Source organism: Galeopterus variegatus, unplaced genomic scaffold (assembly GCF_000696425.1).
Source record: "Galeopterus variegatus unplaced genomic scaffold, G_variegatus-3.0.2 Scaffold154, whole genome shotgun sequence".
In the NCBI taxonomy this organism is placed as follows: domain Eukaryota; kingdom Metazoa; phylum Chordata; class Mammalia; order Dermoptera; family Cynocephalidae; genus Galeopterus; species Galeopterus variegatus.
In genome coordinates this window covers 1-9,102 of record NW_007726265.1, presented here as the reverse complement: position 1 = coordinate 9,102, position 9,102 = coordinate 1, and the positions used below count along the sequence as shown (strand labels likewise).

The 9,102-nt window shown below is 41.1% G+C and overlaps 1 protein-coding gene across 1 annotated transcript in view; it reads left to right on the top strand.

The window, feature by feature from the left end:
- The window catches only part of NUP210L (nucleoporin 210kDa-like), a gene marked incomplete at its 3' end in the record, with an annotated part of 101,378 nt that extends 94,903 nt beyond the window's left edge, over nt 1-6,475 (top strand). The window contains exons 29-33 of the mRNA XM_008592832.1: nt 1,315-1,406; nt 2,356-2,530; nt 3,628-3,803; nt 4,296-4,513; nt 6,339-6,475. Of these exons, the coding sequence (XP_008591054.1) occupies nt 1,315-1,406; nt 2,356-2,530; nt 3,628-3,803; nt 4,296-4,513; nt 6,339-6,475 (798 nt within the window). The remainder of the gene's footprint in view (nt 1-1,314; nt 1,407-2,355; nt 2,531-3,627; nt 3,804-4,295; nt 4,514-6,338) is intronic.
- Nucleotides 6,476-9,102: the final 2,627 nt, after the last annotated feature.

The following is a 9,102-nucleotide window of genomic DNA, read 5'->3' as shown; positions in this document are numbered from 1 at the left end:
TGTTCATCGCAGCACTCTTTACAATAGCCAAGAGTTGGAACCAGCCCAAATGTCCATCAGCAGATGAGTGGATATGGAAAATGTGGTATATCTACACAATGGAATACTACTCAGCTATAAAAAAGAATGAAATACTGCCATTTGCAGCAACATGGATGGACCTTGAGAGAATTACATTAAGTGAAACAAGTCAGGCACAGAAAGAGAAATACCACATGTTCTCACTTATTGGTGGGAGATAAAATTAAATAAACTCACACACACACACACACAAAAAAAAAAAAAAATGGGGGGGGAGAAGAAGACATAACAATTACAATTCCTTGAAGTTGATACGAGAAGCATACAGAAAGGAAATTGTTGGGTGGGAGGGAGCAGAGGGAAGAGGGAGGGAGGGTAATGGGCCTCAATAATCAACCACATTGTATATCGACAAAATAAAATTTAAAAAATAAAAAAAAATAAAACTGAAAAAAAAAAGGTGTAAGGGTATAAATAGTTTTTACAAATATTCTCGGCTAAAAGCTAAATGGCCCTATTGGTTTTTGTTGTTTGTTTTTTTTTTGACCAGTAAGGGGATTGCAACCCTCAGCTTGGTGCCGTCCGCACCACACTCAGCCAGTGAGCGCACGGGCCATCCCTATATAGGATCCGAACGAACCCAGGGCCTTGGCGCTCAGCACCGCACTCTCCCGAGTGTGCCACGGGGCCGGCCCGGCCCTATTGTTTTTAGATTCAAAAGAAAAGTTACCATTTGTATGGGGCAATATTGTTTCTCTACCTCTGAATTTGGGACTGATTTTTTGTTGTTGTTTTGTTTTTCTTTTTCCCTTTATTTTGGCTTTGGTTCTCTGATTCAGTGTGGGACAGAAGAAAGAGCATCACTATACAAGGTAGAAGACCTGGATGGTGTCCCTTGCTAATTTAATTTTATAGGTTCTTTGTTCTCAAATCTCATTTCAGGTGACCAGGGCTAAAATAAATTTCAGTTATTTTATACCTAATATGTATATAATACAGAGGATGTGGTAAATGTATACTTTAACTACATGCCCAGACCCTCATAGTCATAGCAGGGCTAATATTAGGTTATACATTCTAGAATACGTAGATGTCTTTTTAAAGTGCCTGGTTTGTTTTGGAAAGGAGTACTGTGGAAGATTTTAGACTAATTAGAAGTTAGGCAGACTGTTGATTTGCAGTTGTCATTTATTAACATGTTATCCCTTTGGGATTATACTGAAGTCAATATGTGAGTCAAGGTCATAAATTGTCTTTTCCAGAAATGAGGAAAACATTATTTTCTCATTATAGGTGTTTGAAAAACTTCAACTTTTCTATCCTGAGTGCCAGCCTGAGCAGATTCTGATGCCTATGAATTCTCAGCTCAAACTCCATACCAACAGGTAAGAAGGGAGAAGGAAGGGCCATGTTCTAACTTTAAGTATCTTCAGTAAAAAATTGCATACAGAAGGAGCTACACTTATCTTCTAGGTGAATTTTCTAACCCACCAATAATTTTTGTAGTTGAAGTGAAATTCACGTAAAGTAAAACTAACCATTTATTTTATTTTTTGCAGCTGGCTGGTACAGGGATCGAACCCTGGACCTTGGTGTTATCAGCATCACGCTCTAACCAACTGAGCTAACTGACCATTCCTAAACTAGCCATTTTAAAGTGTAAAATTCAGTGACATTTAGTACATTCATGATATTCTGCATCCGTTCCCCCCATTGGTTCCCAAACATTTTCATCCCCCCAAGGGAGAACCCATGCACATTCAGCAGGTACTCCCCATCTTCCCCTCCTCCCAGCCCCGGGCAGCCACTGATCTGCTTTCTGTCTCTACAATATTAACTACTCTGGATACTACATATAAATGGAATCATACAGTATGTGGCTTTTTGTGTTGGCTTCTTTTAGTTAGCATACTGTTCTCATCTACATTGTAGCATATACCAGTACTCCATTCCTTTATATGACTAAATAATATTCCATTATATGGATATATCACATTTTTTTTATCCATTCATCCATTGATGGACATTTGGGTTGTTTTTACCTTTTGGCTATTGTGAATAGTGCTGCTGTGAACATTCATGTACAAATATATGGACACCTGTTTTCAATTGTTTTGACTGAATTTTTTAATGATAAATCTGTAATAGGATTTGATTTTTAAAGAGATGAGCATAATCCAACTTTTACCTGAAGAACAAGTAAGCCCACAGTGTGGAGAATGGCTAGCAGTTTCCTTGATTATAGCCTCTAACAGTGATCCTGGAAATCTTTACTCCTTTCTTTCTGGTCAGACAGGCCCCCAAGAGATGTCACTTGCTCCATTTGTTCTTTAGGGAAGGAGCCGCCTTTGTAAGTTCCCGTGTTCTTAAGTGTTTCCCTAATTCATCTGTCATTGAGGAAGATGGCGAAGGGCTCCTGAAAGCTGGTTCCATTGCAGGTACTGCCGTGTTGGAAGTCACTTCTATAGAACCTTTTGGAGTCAACCAAACAACCATAACTGGGGTTCAGGTGAGTTCAGGCACTTATTCAAAAAAAATAAAAGGAAAACCATGGCCTTAAGAGGCAGATTTCGGGGCTGGCCCGTGGCTCACTCGGGAGAGTGCGGTGCTGATAACACCAAGGCCCCAGGTTTGGATCCCATATAGGGATGGCCGGTTTGCTCACTGGGTGAGCGTGGTGCTGACAACACCAAGTCAAGGGTTAAGATCCCCTTACTGGTCATCTTTTTAAAAAAAAAAAAAAAAAAAGAGGCAGGTTTCCTTTTCTAAGACCTACAAACTTTTCTGAAAGTCAGAAATGAACCTGCAAGATAAAGGGCCAATCTTGACATGGTTATAAACCATCAAATTAAAATGGACTTTAGAGCCCTTGTTATAAAAGGGATTAGCTTCATATTGGTATGATTGTCTTCTTAGCAGCTTTGGCAAAAGGGTTGAGTGGGAGGAGTATAGAACTATTTCTATCAAAATTAGGCTTTGTTATTAGAATAAAAGATTTTAGAATTAAAGAGACTTCAGAGGTAAGTTAGTCTAAGTCCCCCCCCCAAAAAAAATTTTTAGGCATTAAACATCTACTATATTCTAGCCATTAAGTTGGTCCTTTTAGGTATATTATTTCTTTTATCTACCACAGAAACCCTATGAGGTTGGCATTATTATCTCCATTTAACTGATAAGAAATCCAAGATCCAGAATCGTTATATGAGGCTATGAATTGATGAAACTGTGATTCAAAGCTGGACTTCTTTTACCATGTGGCAGCTGTCTCTTACAGTGTGAATTTACAATCTGTAGTATTTGAATAAATAATTAATTATCTGATGGTAAATATTGAGCGCCCTGTACAAAATAGATGAATTGCAGTCCTTTCCTCAATAGATTCTAGCTTCTCTTTATATTCCCACAGCTTTAATAATTAAAAAGCCATTTACTGTGCTGTCATATTTCTTCTCACTCTGATTTAAGTCATCTCAAATCAAAAGTTAACTATTTCCTATGGAAGAGGAGCACCACTCTGTTTTTATCATTGATTGTAAATCTCAGAATATGGTTGCAGCTCTTCTCCAATGCATCCCTCTCTGAACTGGTGGGTTTTGTCTCCCACAGGTAGCACCAGTAACATACCTCCGAATGAGCAGCCAACCCAAGCTATACACAGCTCAAGGAAAGACCCTATCAGCCTTTCCCTTGGGCATGTCTCTCACCTTAATTGTTCAGTTTTATAATAGCATCGGAGAGAAATTCCACACACACAATACCCAGCTTTATCTGGCTCTGAACAGGTATGGAAGTCAAAGGAATGGTGTTGACACTGTGGTAGAAAGCTTGCAGATTAGGCTGGTATTATATAGCAGTTCCAATAAATTCCTCTCACATCCTGTACTTGGAATCTGATCTTTATTTCTTTCATTAAGATTAAAAAAAAAAAAAAACAGACTTAGTTATAAGAGTGATATTAGTTGTCAGTGAAGGAAAATTTCAGGATGTTTTGAATCTCAAGTCCTAGCTCACAGAAAGACCCACAGGGAGCTAATTGGAGTGTTATTATCAAAAAGCTTTACTGGAAAAAAAGAATTTTTTAAAGACTTACTGGCACTATACATATTCAGGTAATGGATTGATCCTTGGCCCATAGTTACTTACTCACTGTTGTGGAATTCCTTATGAACTTTTGAGCTGTTGAATATAAAGCTTTGTGATAGAGCCTGCCCCCAGAACTGTTTCCTAACTATTGTCTCTTTTCAGAGATTTCTACCTTTCATGTCTACTTTCAGAGACGACTTGCTGCTTATTGGGCCACGGAATAGGAACTATACTTATATGGCCCAGGCTGTGAACAGAGGGGTGACACTTGTGGGGCTGTGGGACCAAAGACATCCAGGGATGGCAGACTATATACCTGTTGCTGTAGAGCATGCCATTGAGCCAGACACCAAGCTTACCTTTGTTGGAGATGTCATCTGCTTCAGTACTCACCTTGTCAACCAGCACGGTCTGTATAACTTCTCTTTTTCAACCTAATAACTGACAGTTCTGACGATTAGAAAGCAACTAATCTCTTAGAGGATTTTTTAAAATTATCTAAAGTCTGAGGGCCTCTTTGAGGAAGAAAATATTTTTGAGAGTTTTATTATTTGTCATGTGAACTGATAATTCTCAACTTAATGCCCATTTTTCTCAGTAGCCAGCCAAGTAGAAGTTAGCCAGTAATATTTACCAAGTACCTACTGAATACATAACTCTATGATATGTTATGTAGATAGTACAAGGTACTTCTCCTCCATTCCCAGCTTCTGAAGGAGGGTAATTACTAAATTGAAGAATAGTAAAGGATAAAATAAAAGGAAGGAAAGAGCAATAAGTTTAGTTCTAAGAACCAATCGTGTGCACACTATTTTGTTAGGCACATTTGAAAGCCTAACTCCTAATATATCATCATTGTAGTAAGGTTCGGCCTTATACTGAGTTAAACTATACTCTTGATCAGCAAAGCATTTCTGTTCTTTTTTTTTTTTTTTTTCCTGTGGCCAGTAAAGGGATCGTAACCCTTGGCTTGGTGTTGCCCGCACCACGCTCAGCCAGTGAGCACACCAGCCATCCCTATATAGGGTCCGAACCCGCGGCCTCGGCACTCCCAGCGCCGCACTCTCCTGAGTGAGCCACGGGGTTGGCCCAAAGCATTTCTGTTCTAAGAAGTACTATTGAGTTAAATAAAATCACGGAGGCTGATTAGCTCACTTGGTTAGAATGTGGTGCTAATAACACCAAGGTCTGGGGTTCAATCCTTGTACCAGCCAGCCACAAATAAATAAATAAAGTCATGGGAAAATCAGTCTTTGGCTAGGAAATGTGTGTGAGTTTTTTAGGCTTACAGATAGCATATCCCAAAGTGGTGTCCAGTGCCTGGATTTATACATCCAAATAATCCATCCAAGTAAGATTGGCTGGTGTGGTATGTAGCTTTGTCTTTGCGACCTCTTCCGGGAACTATATATAGATGTGTCTGGGTAAAGTGATGTAATGTTAGACCTGACTTTAACATTAACTACATGTTTTGGACTTGACACAAAGGGAGTTAGTTCTATTCAGCCTAGGTCAAGTCCTCCAATCCTATAACAACTGACTTGCAAGCAACCATTATTAACCTGTGATCCAGGGCCAGTAAGCTAAACTTGCCTTAAGGCTGACAATGAGAATTACCATTCTATGACCATAAATCTTTTGTCAATGAAGTAGATACCTTTTAATTCTCTTTAGCTAGGTTTTGCCAGGATTGTCCCTCAGTCTTTCATTCTGAAATTTTGGGGAGCATCCCAAATCCATACCACTTTGGATGGGAAAACAAAATGGCCACATGCTAGGATCAGTAGGTTAGTAGTCTAACCCAATCTTTGGCATTCCTTTGCTACCTTGAGACTTAAGCCAAAACAAACAAATCCTCTCTCCTGCCAGTTGGCGTTTTCTTGCAGTCTTCCTGCTGGCATCAATCAGTAGCTCAAAGCAGATTCGTCCTTAACAGGGTCTAAACAAAGTTTAATCGGAGAGTTATCCCTCTATGTAAGAGTTTTTCTTTTTCCTAAGGAGAATAGTTACATTCTCCAACTAAGTAGCTCATATGATTCTGAAGGACAGTAGGTCTTGTTTTATTTTGCTGGTATGGTATATGAAGGGGAACCTGACATTCAGAAAACAAATTTATCCTCAAAGCTGGATGTTCCTTTTGGGAAGAGATATCTGCATGCTTGAATGGTCTGATTTGGAGTCTGAATAATGTTAGAATGATTTATAGAAAAAGTTGCAGACTTGCCTTTTCCTAGGTGAACCCGGGATATGGATGATTTCTGCTGACAATATTCTACAGACAGACACTGTCACTGGAGTAGGAGTGGCCAGGAGTCCAGGAATTGCAACAATTTTTCACGACATCCCAGGAGTAGTGAAAACATATCGAGAGGTAAACCTAACTATTCTAGGCTTGAAGAGATTAGAGGGACTATTTCCATATTTGAGGATACACATATAGAAAGCACATCCTAGGAAAGAAAATACACTTACATAACAGATATAAAGCCAGCCAGCAAACATTATTGGAACATAAAGCTAAATAATGCTTAGGATTCTTAACCAGAGAATGACTAATCTGTTTTATGTTTTGAGAGATCACTATGGCTACTGGTTGGCACTAGACTTTAGAGGCAAGGGTAGAAGCTGAAAGACCATTTGGGAGTCTACTGCAGTAATCCAGGTGAGATACGATGGCAGACCAGGGTGGTAACTGAGAAGTTGTTCAGATCCTGGGTACATTTTACAGGTAGAGACAACAGAATTTCCTGGCAGATTATATGCAGAGTATGAGAAAATAAAAAATGATTCCGGGTTTTGGTTGAACAGCTAAAAGGATAGTGTTACCATCAACTGAAATGGGAAAGACTGTACAGGTGGAACAGTTCTGGAGAGAAGATCAGTCAGTTTTGGACATATAAAATTGGATATGTCTATTAGATGTCAAGTGGATATGTTGTGGTGGCTAGATATAAATCTGGGAGTCATTGGCATAGAGATGATATTTAAAGTCATTAGATCAGCAATAGAATGAGTGTAAATAGAAAAAAGGTCTAAGTACTCCACTCTGAGGGCACTCCAATATTAAGAACGCCAAGGGAAGAACCAAGAGAGCCTTATAAGAAATGACCAGTGAAATGTTGAAGAAAACCTAGAGATATTGGTGTCCTGGAAGCCAAGTGAAGAAAGTATTTAAAGGAGGGAGGGAGTGATCAACCATGTCAAATGCTATTGATAGGTTAAGTAAGCTGAAAACTGAGAAATGACTAATTGGTTTTGCAATATGGAAATTGGTGACTTAGCTTCAGTGAAGTGATAGTAGTGAAAGTTTGACTGGAGAATTGGAGAAGAGGACTTGGAGACAATGAATATAACTCTTTAAGGAGTTGGGGTTAAGAATTTGCTTTATGGGGTTTTTTTTTAAGATGGGAGAAATAACGGATTGGGAATGATTCAGTAGAGAAGGAAATTTTGATGTAGGAGTAGGGATAATTTTTGCAGTGATATCCTTGAGTAGGTGAGATGAAGGAAAAAGTGAGGGTGTTGGCTTTATGAAGACTTTTCTATATCCTCCTTAAATATATGTAATGTCTCCTTTTTCTGTTCCCAAAGCACTTGCTTGTTCCTCTTTTTATTCCTCAAATGTAGTAGGTATCATTTTTTGAGTCTCTACTATAGGCTTGCCACTTCATACCTTTTTTAAAATTTTGTTTTACATCCAATATATCATTTTTAATCTTCTCAATGCTGCGAAGTAAGTATTCTACTTTTATAGATGAGTAAATACCCAATACGTGCCCATGTGGTATCCAGTGCCTTCTTTTAAGGAGCTCACAGTCTAGTGGTGACATAATTACATATATGGCACAAATAATTACAGTATAATTGATCACTGCTGTACTAGTCATATGTCAGATATGCTCTTAGAATACAGAAGAAAGTCACTTATTCTGCCTAGCTGTTAAGGCTAGATTATCCAGAAAAAACATACCCCGCTCCCAACCCAAACTCACCTGTCACCTTGGAAGATACTAAGGAACCAATTCATTATACTGGAAATTGAAACATTTATGGATGGGCTAAGATGGCGACGGGTCTGGAGCGGCCGTGCCAGGAGACAGCGCGATCCTGAGAAGTGTGCGCTGTGATACCAGAGTACTAATTGCATTTCCAAGAGCAACAAAAAACGAATAAATCTTTCAACAATGATCCTACAATGACATACAAGCAACAACAGGTTCGAGGTGTTAGGGCCGACACAAAAGAAGACTCCTGAGAGCGCCCAAGCCCTGCTGCGGGTACGAGCGAGCAGCCTGAGACAACAAAGGCCAAGTAAGCCAGCAGAGGCGACACAGAAACGGAGTGGAACGCGCTGGACCGGCCCAACTCTGCGAGCTCTGTGAGTCACCCCCAGCCCAGCCCCACTTGCGGGGCGAAGCCCGACTGCTCCCCACCCGCCTGGCTCCCGCCTACCACACCAGGCTGGGTGCCCACAACAGAGCTGCCTCCATTTTCTTGGGTGGGGGCGGAGACGGCCGGCTTAGTGAAGGCAGGCCAGCCATCTCTGCTTGGCACGGCTCTGCACTGAGACGTGCCATTTGCTTACCTCGACGCGGGGCACCCCGGGGCCTGTGGACCGGCCTACAATCCCACTCTCCCCGCGGATCTCAGACGGGGCTGGTAGCGTGGGGAGCCCCCGACCAGCGTCGGGAGGGCAGGGAAGAGGAGCCCGCCCAGATCGTCTCTCCGCCACACCCTGGCGTCGGCCCCAGGTAAACTCCCTGTTTCCGGGAGGCAGATTCCATCTCTGGGGGCCTCAGTTTGGAAGAACTCCTAACTGATTTCTGGTGGGGAGAGGGGAGCCCGGAGAGCTCTCGAGCTACATTGAAGCTACTAGTGAGCTCTCCCGGAGGGCCGACCCGTGTTGGGGGGAGTCAAAGAGGAACTGTGTGCTGAGAGACCCTCCCCCGAGGAGTTCACTCCCAGCAGTGGGAGAGACTGGACACCTGCTGGGCAGGG